At 34.7% G+C, this 17,578-nt stretch overlaps 1 protein-coding gene across 1 annotated transcript in view; it reads left to right on the top strand.

Annotated features, from left to right (window-relative positions):
- Window positions 1–17,578, top strand: part of Neil3 (nei like DNA glycosylase 3) — a 33,149-nt gene that overhangs the window by 10,989 nt on the left and 4,582 nt on the right. The window contains exons 3-8 of the mRNA XM_090353776.1: window positions 4,554–4,688; window positions 4,932–5,145; window positions 6,841–6,915; window positions 8,591–8,757; window positions 10,723–10,889; window positions 12,263–12,689. Of these exons, the coding sequence (XP_090209902.1) occupies window positions 4,554–4,688; window positions 4,932–5,145; window positions 6,841–6,915; window positions 8,591–8,757; window positions 10,723–10,889; window positions 12,263–12,689 (1,185 nt within the window). The remainder of the gene's footprint in view (window positions 1–4,553; window positions 4,689–4,931; window positions 5,146–6,840; window positions 6,916–8,590; window positions 8,758–10,722; window positions 10,890–12,262; window positions 12,690–17,578) is intronic.

The raw sequence follows: 17,578 nt of genomic DNA, 5'->3' as shown, positions 1-17,578 counted from the left end.
GTTTGCTACTTGTCACATTTAATCATGTAGAAATACTTTATTTAAGAGAGCTCTAACATAAGAGGTTGAGAGTCTATCATAGAAAGCAATAAGCCAGAAGAAAAATAGTGATGTCATCATTTAGATGCTGGTCAATTATTTCTCTTTAAAAAATAGTCTAGAAAGGCTTCCTCAAGTACTTCAGAGCAGTGCATCTCTATTTGCCCTTCCCTAGACTTCCTAGTTTTACCTCTTACTGTCAGCCCATTCAGTGCATTCAGTGACTTTGATTACTTCTACTTATGCCAGTCCATAATGGCTTGATTAACAGATCACTGGATTTCTACATTTTCTGCTTTCTATCTTTCTCAGAAATCTTCAACAGAATTTGGAGACTTGAAGAACTCAAAAACTTCCCTTGGAAGTAAGAGATGTTCCATTGTCTAATGTGTTGGCAATGAGAGATCAAAATTCTTGTCACTGAAGTATGGCCATCTATTTAATTTGCACACACACACACACACACACACAAAGAAATGAAAATGGCCTGTCCATTAACATATATCTGTCACATCTCAAGTGTATTTTCTACCTGAGCTTTTTTTTTTTTTTTGGCAAACTATACAAATGAATTTCTTTCCATGGACTCTTACTTAGTATTTATTGAAAATATGGAACATTTATCACCTGAAAGAAAAGAAACAGACTTTTAAGGGAAGGTGGATAGTGCTTAAAAAGAAGACTTGATTCTGACTTTTATATATTGCATCTCATCTACTACATATTTAGAGTACTTCTGGTTTGCCTAGTGGCTTTTCCTTTGAGGTGTTCTCTCTTCACTGTCAGCAGCTTTTGTCCTTGGACAACATCATCACTTCATGGATTTTCTTAGCCTGGAATAGATAACATCAGCATATGCTTGCTGGCTCATGCAGTAGTGATATATTACAGGTTACATTACCAGTGTAATTGATTGATGTGATTGAAAACTCTCAGCTCTACCTCTGGACAGAGTAGTACACAATGGAATCCACGCAGGAGAGTTGCAAGCATCAGCTATGTTATTGATTCTCTGGTGTTTGGGGCAGATTTATTTCTATAGGATGAGAGGGAGGATTTTATCAAGTGTTTCCCAGCAGACTGATAAGGAAGGAATCATTTCTCAGTTCAGGGCTGTCAGTAAGTGTTCCATGAAGTTCTAACAAGGGCAATCACTTCTTCAAACGGCATGTTCTAGGACCATCCCTGGAGAGTACCTAACTTAGTAAATGGATCAGGGGAGGGGGAAATTGCACTGGCTTGCTTCCCTCCAATTTCCTGCAGACTTAATAAGTATTAAATGTATCCATTCAAGGTCAGGGGCAATCAGCTATTAGAGTTTGCACTCAACAACCTAAAATGAGCTGTATATCTGCTTTCACAACTCTTTTGTTTAGTTCAGGTTTGGTTTATTTGTTTGTTTAAATGCCCTTCTAACCTGTCTTTCACAAGGGAATAGATGACTGTCAAAGTACTGTGATCTGTGTGGGGGAATGATGGTCTGTGGACATTGAGAGAGAGAAATATTGTCTTCATCATTGACTAATACTGCTTTACATTTTAAAGTACATATAACAAGAAAATGCTTAACACTGTTTATAACTATCCTTCATACCCAGCTGTGTGTAATCCAAATTGCTAGAGAATTTCAGTTGTAATGCTTGTATATAATTAGTCTTCAGGGATTTGTTTACTTACAAAACTAGAATATATCCTGTACGCTACTGCATGATAGTCAACTATGAGGTAATCTGTTATAAGAAAGAAAATCCAAATTGGAAAACAATTTGGACTTCATTTCTGATAGTAAATTTATTTCCGGTAGGAAAGGATGTGTCCAAGTACTCTTAATAGTATGATAAAATACTAAATATTAGTTTTGATATTCATTTATTTTAAATGTGATTAATACCCATACTTCTTCACATTTTACAGTAGCTAAAAGAAAGCAAAATGATCTTTTCTTACATATATTCACTACAGAAAACCGAAAAAGATGAAAAAGTATAAAGTAACATATTATCATATCACTAAATACATTTACTGGGGTTTCATACCTTACTAGAACATATATGCATATACTTTTATGCATATTCACCCAGACTCACTCACCCAGCAAACTTTCATATTCAATAAAAATCAACACTGCTGTAACCTTTTGGACTAATATTTAACATATAAATTTATGTTAGTAAATATCTTTCTAAAACACAGAACAGTATTACTCCCTCAAACTGAAACAGATAGACCTCATATGTAACTCGCCAAAGTGCTAACAACCAAAGATGAATCCAGCTGATAAGTGACTCTGGATCCGAGGAGAAAGTAGAGACCAGTCCAGCTTTGGACTAGCGTATGTCCTTAAATTGCTAACTGGAATTGGCAGTCAGTGTTTCATTATGCATGTGAATGGACTTAAGTGACCATTAATATCATAGGTTGAAATTTGTGGAAAATCCAGTGGTGAGGATCTAATTAAAAATTCTTCTTTGGACCCGGAGCATAGCCTAGTGGTAGAGTGCTCTCTTAGCATGCACAAAGCCCTGATTCCTAGGTATCACATACTCAGAAAAAGCCAGAAGTGGCACTATGGCTCTGGTGGCAGAGTACTCACCTTGAATAAGAAGTGTCCAAGGACAGTGCCCAGACCCTGAGTTCAGGCCCCAGGACTAGCCAAAAAAATTCGTTCTTTAACTGGGTTAATTATGAGAATTCATGAAAAGCAAATGTAATATGGACTTTTGTGCTGGTGAATTAGAAAAAGGAACATGACAGTTGTTATACTAATATAAATGTTTACCATGAATATTTTCTTGATACAGATGTAGTCTAGCTGCAAGGTAATAGATACTTAACAATAACTCTACAAAATTTGTTGGTTTATTTGGGGTCTCAATCTTCATATTTTATCTGGTTTGCAATTTCAGTAAAAACAAATACAAGATAAAACAGCTATTTAATTCACATTGCCCCTGAAGTCAAATTGGTAAATAGAATAGATAATCAAATAAATAAAGTGCTTGTTATATTTACAGTTTATATTGGGGATCTTCCTGCATTTGTGTTGGGCCTTTACCTTTGAGATTTTTGATGCAGATGTGGTTTCATTGTGTAAGTGATTTAGAATCCACTTTATGAGCCATGGCTGAAAAGATTTTAGATATGGTGGCTTCTGGGCATGACAGTTGTAGACCTTTCACTGTGGCTGAACCTCCATGAGCTAAATTATGGAGTACTTACAGGCACACATTTTTCCTGTCAAGAACTATGGGGCATGTAAAATGCATTTATGATTGATAGTAGGGCACCCAGAGTTTAAAACCTACATTTTTAAAGTTAGACTGGCTAACCTTGTACAATGCTATAACTTGGCGCTTTGAAATTAGAAGTACTGAGCAGTAACACTTGCTGCCAAAAGAGCTATATTTATTAACTCAACAAAACTATAAGGAGATTAATTTGAAAGGCAGAACACTGTATTTTATCTTGAGAATCATTTTTGATCTTTATCTTGAAAGGTCTCACAAAATCACTTTCTTTTTTATTTTACTGAACTTGCTAATCAATCCTACAAAATCTGGAGGGTTATGAATTTTTCATCATTGCCTTGTAACTTTAAAGTTGATTGTAAATATTTATAAATCCCATCTTCCCAACACATATAAAGGTAAACGAAAATGAAAAGAATTGAAAACAATAGTGGTTTGACTTGTTCTCTGTCTGTGTATGTCTTTCTTTATATATAGAAGCAGAAAACATGTCTGCCAGAAATTGTTTTATTGCTTGTCCCAAAACTGTAGGAGAGAAAAGAGTGTCATATATTGTATACCTTATTTTGCAAAAGATAGCTGTTTCAATTCACGGTGACTAGAAATAAGGAATTAGAGTGTTAGTGGCTTTGTAGAGTGTTTAAACACAAACTATAAGCAATTTACATTTAGTCTTATCACGGGCTTTTGAATGTTAGAAAAAAAGAAGAGATGCTAGACAGTTTTGCATAATAGATCCTTAATTTGACAAGAAAGGAACCAGGGTAAAATTTCTCAGCTAATTGCTGAGGTTTATTATTTCTCTAGGAAGTTATTCTAGCTACATTTTTTTCTCTTAAAGTATCTATCCTGATTAACATTTGTTTGCTTGTAATTCATGAAAAAGTGAAATAAAAGCCATATAATGAATGATTGTTGTCCTTAATGTACTATGTTATCTCTCATCTCTTTTGCTGTCCCTTAGTTATATCATATTGTTACAGTATCTCACTTTGTTATCTGATATATCAGATATATTTGTATTTAGTTATTTGAAATCGGATAGGGAAGAGGGGAAAACAAGATGAGGGGTGGGGGTGGGGGAGAGGGTAATGGGGACCAAGACATGTGAAAGAGTATCAATGTATGTGAATTAATGCACCTTCTATCGGCAAATATCATGTAACCCTTTTATTAATTACAATAAAAATATTTAAAAAGTGAAATGAAGGGGAAAATTGATGCTTGATATACTTGCACTCAAAAATGGATTTGGCTTTGTTACAGGATTCATTTTGGAATGAAAGGCTTCATCATGATTAATCCACTTAATTATAAAACAAAAAATGGAGTTTCTCCTGTTTTTGAAATACAGCTCACCAAAGATTTGATTTGTTTCTTTGACGCTTCACTTGAACTCAGGTAAAAGAAATAAGTAGTTCAACCTCCAAACTGTATAACTTGCATCTACAATTTGGTTTGCAACTTAATTACTAAACAGATACTTCATAATCAATAAAACTTCATCACAAGGCCGTTGTTGCTTGCTCATATAAATTCCTATGCCATGATTCACATAAAATGCTAAAATTTACGTCAAAGCCCATTTTAAATGATACTGTATACCATACTTGTACCTAATATGTTTTGTTTTCCTTTCTACAGAAACTCAATAGAAAGCCAACAAAGAATAAGAATGATGGAAGAATTAGATATTTGTTCACCAAAATTTAGTTTCTCAAGAGCAAAAAGTGAAGTTAAGAAGCAGGAAGTTCGAATGTTATGTGATGTATTATTGGATCAGAAAGTCTTACCTGGAGTTGGGAATATCATAAAAAATGAAGCTCTTTTTGACAGTGGTCTTCATCCAGCTGTTAAAGTAAATTATAAATATTTAAAAATATTTCTAATTTATTATCTATATTTCTATTGACTAAAATATTTTAAATTATTTAATAAATATTTGGTTACTTGTTTTCCACTCTAACTCTGTTAACTAAATTAATTTTTATATAAATCTTTGTGTTCAGTTTGGTAAATTCCAAATGGGTAGGAATTAAATTTTAAAAGTTCTATTAATCAACTTCTAGATTAGGGTCTCCCTTTTCAAAATGGGAGCAAAGAAGTTCAATTAACAATAATGAAATCAAATTTTAACAATGTGTATAAATCAATAAGACCTCTGTGGAAAGATTTTTTTTAATAAAAAGCCCAGGATATTGTTCTCTGTGATGACTAAGAATTTAATTTTTTGTCTACATGTACAGCTAGTTGTTTAATAAAAGATCACTTGCCCATAATTTCTGGGGATTAAAACTTTACAGATTTTTCTGGAATTTAGTTATGAGCTTCGTGTGAGTATAGGCCCAATTATTGAAGGAGCACAGCTTAAAATTTTAAGGCGTGACCTTATATGTGGCATATATAATAAAATATAAACATGCACAAGTTTTCAAAGTTGGGCAATTTACAAGTTTTGGAACCATTATGCTAAGTAGATGATTTTTCATTCTTGTAGTCACTGATATAGTTATTACCTCTTGTGTGGGTTTGTGTATAGATGTGTTTGTACACATCTATTAAATTGCTTGCCTATGAGAGAGGAAGGCATCACACAGAATTTCTTTTGGAATTGTGTTTGAAACTGCATGTGCCAAATAATTAATCCTGCAAGTGTAACACAAAAATTGATACTAGACTGTCCACAAAATTTCTTCAGGAAGGTCTGTTTCTCAGGTTTTTTTTTCTTTTTTGTCTGTTAAAAAGTACTTTGTTATGAGTGTGTATATAACAGCATGTCTTTTTAAAATATGAACAGTGACACTGATGGTCATCTATTCCTGTGTATGTTTTTTTTCTCACTTCTTTGTTTCTGTTTCATTTTTAATTGTTATTTGTTTTCAAATCTATCAAGTCTCCTCAAGTAACTGATAGACAGTATTGGGAATCTGAAGTTGTCTAATTCAGAATATTCAAATATTTAGAGTATAAATATATAGATACAAATCATGTCATTGTTACTATTAATGTTACTAATATTACTACTATTAGAAATGAAGATAATGCTAGGAAGATAAAACACATATACAAGAAGTAGAGTAGGAGTTGAACATTGTGCAAGCATGCATAAAACCCTGGGTTTTATACCTTCACCACAAAACCATTTTCACAAAGGAAAAGAAGAGCCAGGTGCAGGTGGTTCATGTCTGTAAATCTAGCTACTCTGGAGGATGAGATGAGAGAATCATGGTTGAAAGCCAGCCCAGGCACTGAAGTCCAAGTGAGACTCTTTTCTCCAATTAACCACTAGAAAAACCAGAAGTGGGGCTGTTGCACAAGTGGTAGGGCAGTAGCCTTGAGCTGAAGAGCTCAGGGATAATGCACAGGACCGACCTCCCCCTTACCCCCCGCCAAAAAAAAAAAGATAAAGAAAAAGGTGAATTATACCAGGAGGTAGGTTTTTATTTTAAATCTATTTGTACTTCTCTGTAACAGAACTGGCAAGTAGTATTTATTTACAGTAATGAATAAGTACACTATAAAGTATCTAACTCAGTTATGTTTCCATTTTAAGGTTTGTCAGCTAACAGATGAGCAGATCCAATACCTGGTGAAGATGACCCGTGATTTCAGCATTCTCTTTTACAGAGTAAGAGCAGACATTTTCAACCCTTTTGATTGCACCACAAATGTTAAAGTTGTACATAGCCATCTAGTGGTCAGAGTACAGAGGTACAATAAGGAAGAGTGACATCATAGGATGTGACTGGCATTTTGAAATTGTCATGGGTCACTCCAAACTTGTGTAACTATGGATATATTAAATGGTCTTTACCAAATTTCTGTATGTGAATTATTCCTTATTTAAAGGACAGTTATATTACTATTTTAGTTGGGCTTTTGTTCTGTATCTGGGTGTAAAAAAATTAGAATATAAATGTCACAATTTAGGTAAAGAAGACTTTAGTTCTATCAGGCCTTCCATAATTATGTCTATTCTTAGATTATTTACATAATTTTGTTGTTTCTCCATCTGTAAAACAGCAAAATAATATTAGAAACTGATCTAGGAATGGAGCAAATGTTTGTTAACATATAAAGTTTGAAAGTTTTATACATGTATTTGTAGACTTCAGTAAACATTCTTGTCTGTTTCTCTACCACAATCTTTTTTACTTTTTTTTTTTTTTGCCAGTCCTGGGGCTTGAACTCAGGGCCAGGGTATTGTTCCTGAGCTTCTTTTACTCAAGGCTAGCATTCTGCCACTTAAATTGCAGCTCCACTTCCAGCCTTTTCTGTTTATGTGGTACTGAGGAGTCGAACCCAGGGCTTCATGAATGTTAGACAAGCATTCTACCACTAGGCTACCCTCCTGGCCCCCATAATCTATTTTTCTGTACTCAAAATTCTTTCTTGTTACTATGTTCACAAAGTTATTGTAATTTTTTTTATTAATTAACCCCAATTGTTAAGGAATCTCTCACTTCACATACCTTTGTGAACCAGTGATAGCTGTTTTAAAATTATGTATGTTCACTTATTCTTCAGAGAAAAGTAACTCAGTAAAACAGCCTATTCTTTGCCCACATTAAATGGAGTATTTCAATTCTTCAGTTAAAATAATATAAATTATTTGTGTAATTTTCAGCTTATTAAACAATGAGTCAAATTTCTGGCCTTTTAGATGTTCACACTTCTGATACAAACACAAAAGATTCTCTTGTGGAAGCTTTAAATATATGTGAGTAGAATAAAACCATGGCAGACAGTACCAAAATGTTTTTTGAAACAGAATTTATACCAAAATGGAACATGTTTTCTGTTAGGATGCTATTTGAATTTTCATTTCATTTTCTAGTTTCTCTCTAAGGTTAAAAATATGTCAACAAAGAATATTATAAACTTTGTTTTCTAAAAATATTTTTGGCTGTTTTTGTAAACAGCTTCAATAGTCTATAAATAATCAGATAAAATGGTTAATTTAGTGTTTTTCTTGTAATTACATAATTAGGTTTAATTTAAGTAACTATAAGGTATAAAGGAAATTTTAAAATGTAGAACCTTTCATCTCATTTAGATAAGAGGATATAGCTACTCACAGAGTAATTTTGAGTACTAATGAATTATAATGATTTAATTTTTCTAGGCAATTCTTATTTGACAGACATGGAATCCTGTCAATACCCCCTTTTTAGATGGAATGGAAAATTATGTGAAACTATGTATATAAATATATAACTTTGACATTAATTTCAGAGATGACTTTCAATGCTATATCTTTGTGTTCTTAACAATACTGTTCTGTATAACATTCTTTTTTCTAGTGCCATAAAGCAGGATGTGCCATCTCTAAATACTATAAGGTTTATAAACGTTCTAACTGCGGTCAGTGCCATTGCAGAATTACTGTGTGTCGCTTAGGGGAGAATAATAGAATGACATATTTCTGTCCTCACTGTCAAAAAGAAAATCCTCAACATGTTGACATGTGGTAAGATTTCTGGTTTACATTATCTCGCTGAATGGCTAATAATCAGAGAAGATAACTGAATAGCTGTCAAAATACTCATAGGAGAATAAATTTAAACGTATTTCACCCTTTAGAATGAAATAGGAAATATCCTCATCAAAGAACTAGAAGGAGATAAGGCTGATTTCAGGATTATTTCTCAACCAACTTTGCTGATGATAGCCAGCCTGGTTTGTAAAGTACCAAGAGGTTTCAGTAACTGGGAAATTGTGTAACTGCCTTCAGAAGTCTTTGCTTCCTTTAGAAATAATATGAAGTATGAGGGAGATTTTCATACAGAATTTGTCTCGGTGAAACAAGAGACTCCTCAGTGAATAGTGTGATAGTTCTGCCGATTACTAATATGTCTTTTCCATATGAATCTCCAAACTGTGGAAAGAACCTTGGGAGAGATAAACTTAGACTAAATATACATGGTTTGGCAGGTGGGTCATACTGACGTTTTGGACCTCCTGAATACTCTCTGTTTACAGCTGAAGTCGAATATGCCTCATAAAATCCCATCATTTACTTTTGGCCAATGCTAGTTACCTTGGTAACTCCCTTTTAGCAGGAGAGAAAAATTTGCAGAGTTAATAGTTGCATAGCAGTATGGGCAATTATGAACAAAATTATCACAAGTACAGAGAGCAAGTACAAAGAACACTAAGAATTTGGAGATATTAGAATCTTATATTTACAGAACAATTGGAACATCTCATTAAAGAAAGTACTGTATAATTTGAGCCAGTGTCAATGGCACAAGTTTGTAATTCTAGTTATTCAGAAGGCTGAGATCTGAGGATCGAAATTCCAAGCCACCCTGGGCAGGAAAATCTATGAGACTCTTATCTCTACTTGAGTATCAAAAGTCTTAAGTGGAGCTGTGGTTCCAATGGTAGAGTATTAATCATAAACAGAAAGGCCCTAAGATAAAGCTCAAGACTGACATAGAAAGGAAGGAAGGAAGGAAGGAAGGAAGGAAGGAAGGAAGGAAGGAAGGAAGGAAGGAAGGAAGGAAGGAGGGAAAACTCTAGAGTTTATAGCCTGATCAGTTGAATGAATGCTGATGTTACTATATAGCAAAACATGGTCCATGGAAGTCTGATGCTGGTTGCTCTTGACTATAATCCTACCTACTCCAGAAGTTGAGATCTCAGGATGGCCGTTTGAGACCAGCTAACTTAAGAAAGTCTGTGAGACTCATCTTCAATTAGCCATCACTGCTGTGGCTTAAGTGGTACAGTGAAAATGCTGAGACACCATCCAGGTCCAGAGTTCAAGGCCCAAGATTGACCAACATGAGTGTGTGCACGTTCACACAAACACACACAGCCAATAAAATAGAAAGAAAATCAAGATTTATATTTGTGGTAAAAAATCAGAATTGCTTTATTGTTTTCTTAATAACATAATACTTTAGATTTAATAGTGATTAGATTTTAGATATAATAGTTTTATATTAAGAGAAATAAAACAAAGATACCATTATGGATTAACTAATTGATATATTGATTAACAGATATCATAAAGTAGGTATAAAATCTACAGGGAAAATGAAGTAATATAAAACTTTTCCCATTTACTTTTTTGTGTTCTAATTTCTGCATAACTTTTCCTGGTTTCATTGAATAAACATTCTTTTGTTTTGCCTTGAAAAGTAATCTTTAAACTATTGTAGTAAAATGCTTTCTACTGGTTAAATCAAATACTTTCAGTTGGTTTTTCAAAATATACCTTAAAAAAAACTAAATAAAAACTTAACCATTTCTGACTTAAACAACTGTCAGCAGGGTTTGAGATACAGTTATGACATCTGTCATTTATGACTTTGAAATAATAAGGATTGATGTACTAAGAGTTCTGAAATGGCTTGTACAGCAGTACAATTTGTAAGACTACAGCAATAGTCATGTTAACAACTAATTTTAAAAAATTATTTTTTAGCAAACTGCCAACTAGAAATGCTGTCATTAGTTGGACAGCCAGTACAGACCATCGTATGGACTCAGTGGCTCGGAAATCTGAAGAACAGTGGACATGTGCAGTGTGCACACTGATAAACAAGCCTTGTGTGCAAGCATGCGAGGCTTGCCTGACCCCCAGACCTGTCGGTAAGACTGAAGAATGTTCATTATACGTAGCATATCCTCCATCCATGGTGTAAACTATATAGTCTTTCTCAAATGGTTAAAGGAATTGCCAGTCTTTGCATATAAACCATGCTGATATTCTGTTGAAAATACTTCTTTAAAAAGAAAAAAGGAAAGAAAAAAAAAAAGGAAAACAGGGCGGGAAAACGTACTTGTGCTAAAACAGTATGTGCCTTTGTATCTCAAAAAAACAGAGATGATCACATCTGTTCTCTACTGTTTCTAATGAATTATTCAATAAAGCTTTGTTTTATGCAGATTTCAGCAACTTTCCAGTTTGTTATTCAGTCCGAGTGCTTCATAAATTGAAAGGGAGGATTTCTGTAAGAATATCTTAGCAGGTGGAATAGAAAAAATGCTGAATTTTTTTTCTCTTCTTTATCCTTCCTACCCCTTGTTATTAAAGTCTTTACCCAGACAATTGTACTGATTTCATTGAAATCCTTCAAAATAACTCTTTGTAGCTCACAATTTTCACGCGTTCAGAGAATGTAAAAACCTTAGAGGAAACCTGTGATTAAGAACCATCTCATTGATGCGGCCTCTATTGTGTTCCCAAAGTGTTATTTCTTTTGTCAATTAGAGATGAGAAAGTTCATTCTTGACTTAAGGACCCCGACATTGTGTTAGCTGTCATATTGTGTTTTGTTCCCTGAGCCTGGAAGACGGATTTCACCCATGGCACAGCTTTGCTAATAGCCCAAGGGATTGTACCTCCTATTTCTCTCCCTTCTCCATGGCAATCAAAAGCCAAAAAAAAAAAAGTGGTAGAAAATCACAGTCTTCAGTTTCCATATTAATTTCTGGAATGACTTTCCAGTTTTCTTGTTAATTTTTCTGATATGAAAGACATATGAACTATGATTTAGAATATATTGTAGGGAAGATTCCAGAATCCTATTGAAACTTCGTATTTCATCTTCATTTATTTTAAATAAGCTTTTCTCTTTGTGTTGTCACCCACAGAATTATCCCTCATAATTCATAACTGTTAAGCTAAACCTTCATAGAATATAGTCTCTTAATTATCACCACTTTAATATCTACTTAATATTAACAGAGCTAATAGTTGAGCAAATTTGAGATTGTCAAACAAAGTACAAACCAAATGTAAATCTTAATTAATTCTACCATTGCTGTCTATATTGTTAATATTTCAATTAGCATTTCATTTCCTACCTAGTTATAACTTTCTCAAAACCAACTTTGTATTATTTCTGTATGCCATCTCACTGTAACAAAAAGCACTAAGGTTTTTAATCAAATAAAAATTGCAAGTAGTCAGTACGTTCCACTTTTAAGAATATTGCAGAATTACTTATTTCTCTTTCCAGAACCAATGCACAAGAGTGAAGAAAATTCTACTGCCTGTACCAGCTTAGTGAAGTACCCTTGTAATAGCTTTGGAAAGACACATACAGAAGTGAAGATCAACAGGAAAACTGTATTTGGAGCTACAACCCTTGTCTTGACTGATTTTAGCAATAAACCCAGTACTCCAGAAAGGAAGGAAAGCCAAAACAAGTTCCCAGATAAAGCACTTCACAAATTCTTTCCTACAGATGCTTGCTTTAGTGGCACACAGCAGTCCTCCAACAAGAGAACAGACTTTATCACTCAGCTCCCTAACGAAGCAATCAAATTACCCACCATTTACTCTTCATCTAAATTATTTAGTCCAGCACATAAAAAATTGAAAACTGCACACGACTCATCATCACCAGATCATTTCAAAAGTTGCAACGTTGGAGTTTTGAACAGGTATAATTTTTATCTTTGCCTGTGACATATATTTGCATTGAGTTTTTTAAAAGGTATTCTTAATATTTGTAAGGTATTTTAAGGTATTTAAGAACTCTAAAAATAAATATGTGTATTTCAGTTTTAAGTCTTTAAAAAAAAGTAGGGAATCATCCTTTGCTAAGAAAATTGAATTGAATTTTGTAACATACACATTGAAAACCTACATCCTTTTTTTACCTCCAGTTTTTTTTCATGGTAAAGAAGAAAAGAACTGAAAATAGATTTTCTCACATATAGACCAAGTTGTTGAGCATGTGCTTAATACAGGATATTTAGAATGATTCATTATCAAAAATGCTGCCTGGAACTTTTTTATTTTGCCTTCATCAATAGATGAATATATCAGAAATCTCTAGCAATTTTTACTTAGCAGTTCCTTGACTTACAGGGCAGTTAGGTCCCAATACATCTTTTGTAGATGCAATAAATCCATTCAACCAACTAAACATATCAGCTGAGCAGCACAGTACACTGTAGGGTATTTCTTTCTTTCTCTAGTGATCATGGAACTAACTGGAAGTTATGGTTTGCTACCTGGCATCAAAAGAAATTATTGTACTCTGCATGTCAGTAGTTCAAGGTATGTGTGTGGGGGGATTTGTTTATACTGAATATCTCTTTTGCATCACTACATAGCACCATCATAAGTCAGAGGTTATCTTTCCCTTCAATGACAGGTCATTCTGAAAAGAAAACCATCATTCATAAAAGAAATCAGAAGGCTAGAGGTATGGCTCAAGGGGTAGAGCTCCTGCTGAACAAAAACAAGTTCCTGAGTTCAAACCTTAATAGCACCGGAGGAGAAAAAAAAGAAAGGGAAAACAAGATTTTTTTTTTTTTTTTTTTTGCCAGTCCTCGGTTTGAGTGCAGGGCCTGAGTGCTGTCCTTGAACTTTCTCAAGGCTTGAGCCTCAGCACCACTTCCAGCTTTTTTCTATGTATGTGTCACCAAGGAGTTGAACCTGGCTCTTCGTGCATGGGAGGCAAGCACTCTACCACTAGGCCAAACTCCCAGCCCTGGAAAACAAGCATTTTAAAAGAAATCAGAACTGTTTTCATTCCTAGAGTAGCATTTCTGATAAAGATATGGTTACACTGAAATCAGTCATATGAGATGTTTTCTGGCATTCTCTATTTTAATTAAAAAACCCCAAAGAGCATCTATGCATTTTTGCATTTTAAACAAAGAGGCTTTAATTCCAGTTGGTAAAGAGAACAACAAACCAGATATATTTCATGGACTACCAGTGGCATATTCAAGAAAACATCCCTTTAGTTGCTGCTACCTACGATGCAGAAATATTAAACTATCATCCCTTCTCTTTATTATAAGTATTAACAATTCCGGAGGCAAACTATTTAACCTACTTGCGTCCCTTCATCCATTTCCTGTCTCAATGCCTTCACCAGACTTTTCTCCATCATTTCTCCTAACCTTCTAGTTTTATCAGAAAGTGCCACATAGCCATTATTTATTTTTTTTTTTTTTTGCCAGTCCTGGGCTTGAGCTCAGGGCCTGAGCCCTGTCCTTGGACTTTCTCAAGGCTAGCACTCTACCACTTGAGCCTCAGCACCATTTCCAGCTTTTGTCTATGTATGTGGTACCAAGGAATCGAACCTGGGTCTTCGTGCATGCTAGGCAAGCACTTTAACCACTAGGCCAAACTCCCGGCCCAGCCATTATTTTTGTATGAAGAGTATATAACATATCCATGTAGACTGTCCTCATGGGTATGTTTTTCTTGAATGAAAAGGGGAAGCAGTGTTGCTTTTGATTCTGGTGGAATCTGAGATAGGATTCTAATGGCTAGCCTTCCCTCTTCTATTAGCTATACCTTTGCTGATGGAAAGATTCCTTCTCTGGCAATCTAGACCAAATTCTGGGGATCGTTAAAGTTTATTTCCTAAAAATTTGGAGACAGTGTTGATCAGTATATGCCCTTATCTCAAATATTCCATTCTCACTATAATGGGTCATCAGTTAATCCTGGTGATCTATCTTTGATTTTTTTCCCAAAACATTTTGTATGTAAGGCATTTATGATAACTGATTTTCTTCTATCCATGATACATCTGAAATAAGTTCTCAGAGTACACCTGTAGCTGACAAGATAAGTGTGCCATCTTTTCACTTTAATGCCAATTAGTGGTCCCAGGATGAAAATGATGAAGAAGTTAGAATTGCTGACTTGAAAGGCTATCCTGTAGAAGAAAATCTTTTGTTGAGAAGCTTCTGTCCTATTGCTTAAGTGGAAAAAAGTAGCTGTAATCATTATAATATATTGTGCCATTTGCTATACTCAGATGAAAGATCATGGCATATTTTTATTTCCTTAGGTTTTTCTTTTTAATCTCAGACAATTTAACTAATGAATTAGGATTTAAAAGAAAACATTAATGTAACCTTAAATTTAAATGATCTCTTCATAAGCCATTAGGAGTAGAATCATATGATTAATCACAGAGCACAGTACTACTTAGAAATGCTGCAGCCATGTGTATGTATTGAATATAAGAACACCAGGACTGAGAGTCTACAATCAATCAAGATCAACTAGCAGAATAAATGTCAAGTGATGAAATAAATTCACCCAACAGCCCTTCTGCACCCAGCTACTTTACAAGGAATAAATTGCAAATTACTGTCATTTATTTCATTTTTCTTCTTGTCTGGCAGCTCAGTGTTCATCTTGTGGACAAGACTCCACATAATACTATTAAGGCAGGTGGTCCACTTAGAATTTAGCCAGTTATTTTGTACCCTTAATAATTACAGTGTCATTAATTTGTCTTTGCTTTTTTAATTAGTGATCTTAACACCACACCATACATCCTGTTTGGGGGGGGGGGTCCTCAGATGTAGTCAAGCATTATTCAGCTACTGAATTATAAATTGAACAACAGTATCCAATTTTAGGCAGTTCAAATAACAACTAAAAACAATTTTTTAATCTTTGATCGAATTATTCTTAACACAGAGACATGTGTGGTGATGTTTTCAAAGAAAGCATTTGTTCAAGGTTGATATTTTTTCCTGGGTTGATGCAAAGGTTCCTGTAGAAAAGTGAAATAACATTGTTAAAATGATTTGTCTCCTTCCTTCTTTCCTTCTTTTTACCTTCCTACCTACCTACCTTTCTGCCTTTCTTTTTTTTCATTCTCCCTCTTTCTCTATTCCTTTTTATTGCTCTCTCTGTCTCTGTCTCTCTGTCTCTGTCTATCTCTCTGTCTGTCTCTCTCTGTCTCTGTCTCTCTGTCTCTGTCTCTCTGTCTCTCTCTCTCTGTGTCTGTGTCTCTGTGTCTCTGTCTCTCTCTCTGTGTCTCTGTCTCTGTCTCTCTCTCTCTTTCTCTCTCTCTCTCTCTCGCTCTCTCTCTCTCTCTCTCTCTCTCTCTCTCTCTCTCTCTCTCTCTCTCTCTCTCTCTCTCTCCCTCTCCCTCTCCCTCTCTCTCTCCCTCTTTCTCTCTCCCTCTTTCTCTCTTTTCTTTCTTTTATTATGCTGGGATTAAACTCAGGACTGAGCCTTACCAGTCAAGTGCCTACCACTTGAGCCACACCTTTAGAGCGCGCGCGCGCGTGTGTGTGTGTGTGTGTGTGTGTGTGTGTGTGTGTTATTTTTCAAATAGTGTCTTGATGTTTTGCTATGAACAGTCTCTGACCGTGATCCTTCTATCTCTTTCTACCTTGTGGAGTAGCTAGGATCACATTGCATGTCACCTTGTCCCACCCTAAAATCATTTGCATTTTGCCTTTACTGCTGCATCAGGAATGTGGATGTCCTACCTCTAGTCACTTTGCAGTTCCTGACACCTTGGACTTATTTCTAGGTTACCAGTGTTAGTCTTCAGACCCCATTATGGATTTGAAGCCCTTCTAATATGAGTTAACTTCTATTTTTAATTCTTGAAATAATCTTAGATGGCTAACTCTATTGATGAAGGCAAAATAAAAATTCCAAGTAGTATTTTTTGTTATGATAATGAATCATTTTATCTGCAAAGTAATTAAACTGTGAAAACTGATCACCAGAAATTACCTTTCAGCTGAAAATTGTACATCTCTGCTTGGTTCTATCTTCCTCATTGGTGATAGTTTTTAGCTGATCTCTCTTTAATTATTGATATTATATTATACTTTTTATGTATTTAGTGATGTCACGGATTGAACCCAGAGCTTCAAACATTGCTTTTATTTCTTTATTGAGAAATGTCGGACTACAAAAATTGTTCTTGAGTTTGATGATGTGTAGACCAGCAAACTACATCCAACAGGACTTGACCTAGCCTAATACCTGTTGTGTAAAATGTTACTTTTGTTTCTGTAATTATTTCCTAAGTGGCTGTTCATCATGTGACAAAGTACAGAAATGAATAGCTGCAACTGAAACTGTGAGACTGGCAAGCTTAAAATATGCATTTTCCAAAAAAGTTTGCCAAATCCTGGTCTATTATGCAGCTATGCCACAGTATCCAAAATGAGAATTATCATCAGAATCACTTAAGCTGTTCACTACGCTAACTTTACCTAAGAAAATGGTCTGCTACACTTTAGAAAGGTCTGAAATAATGATTAAAACAAAGAGAAGCTGAGATGTCCTCAATTATGCAGGCCATTCATTTTCTTCAATAATGTTTTCTATCATAAAATTAAGATTAGCTGTGCATATTGAGATGTGATTGAGATCACAGGTGGCATTCAATAGCTTGGCTACATTCACTCACTCAGTTCTCTACCACTTGGTGTGCATATGACTCACTGGGGAATCTTGCTAACATACAGGTTTTGATTCTTTAGGGATCTGAATGATAATTCTATAATTCTAAAGAGCCCCTGGGTGATGCTAAAGGTTT

This window comes from Megascapheus bottae, chromosome 20 (genome assembly GCF_031878675.1).
Source record: "Megascapheus bottae isolate mThoBot1 chromosome 20, mThoBot2.hap1, whole genome shotgun sequence".
Taxonomy (NCBI): domain Eukaryota; kingdom Metazoa; phylum Chordata; class Mammalia; order Rodentia; family Geomyidae; genus Megascapheus; species Megascapheus bottae.
The sequence above is the reverse complement of the archived record's forward strand: the minus strand, read 5'-3'. Positions and strand labels throughout refer to the sequence as shown.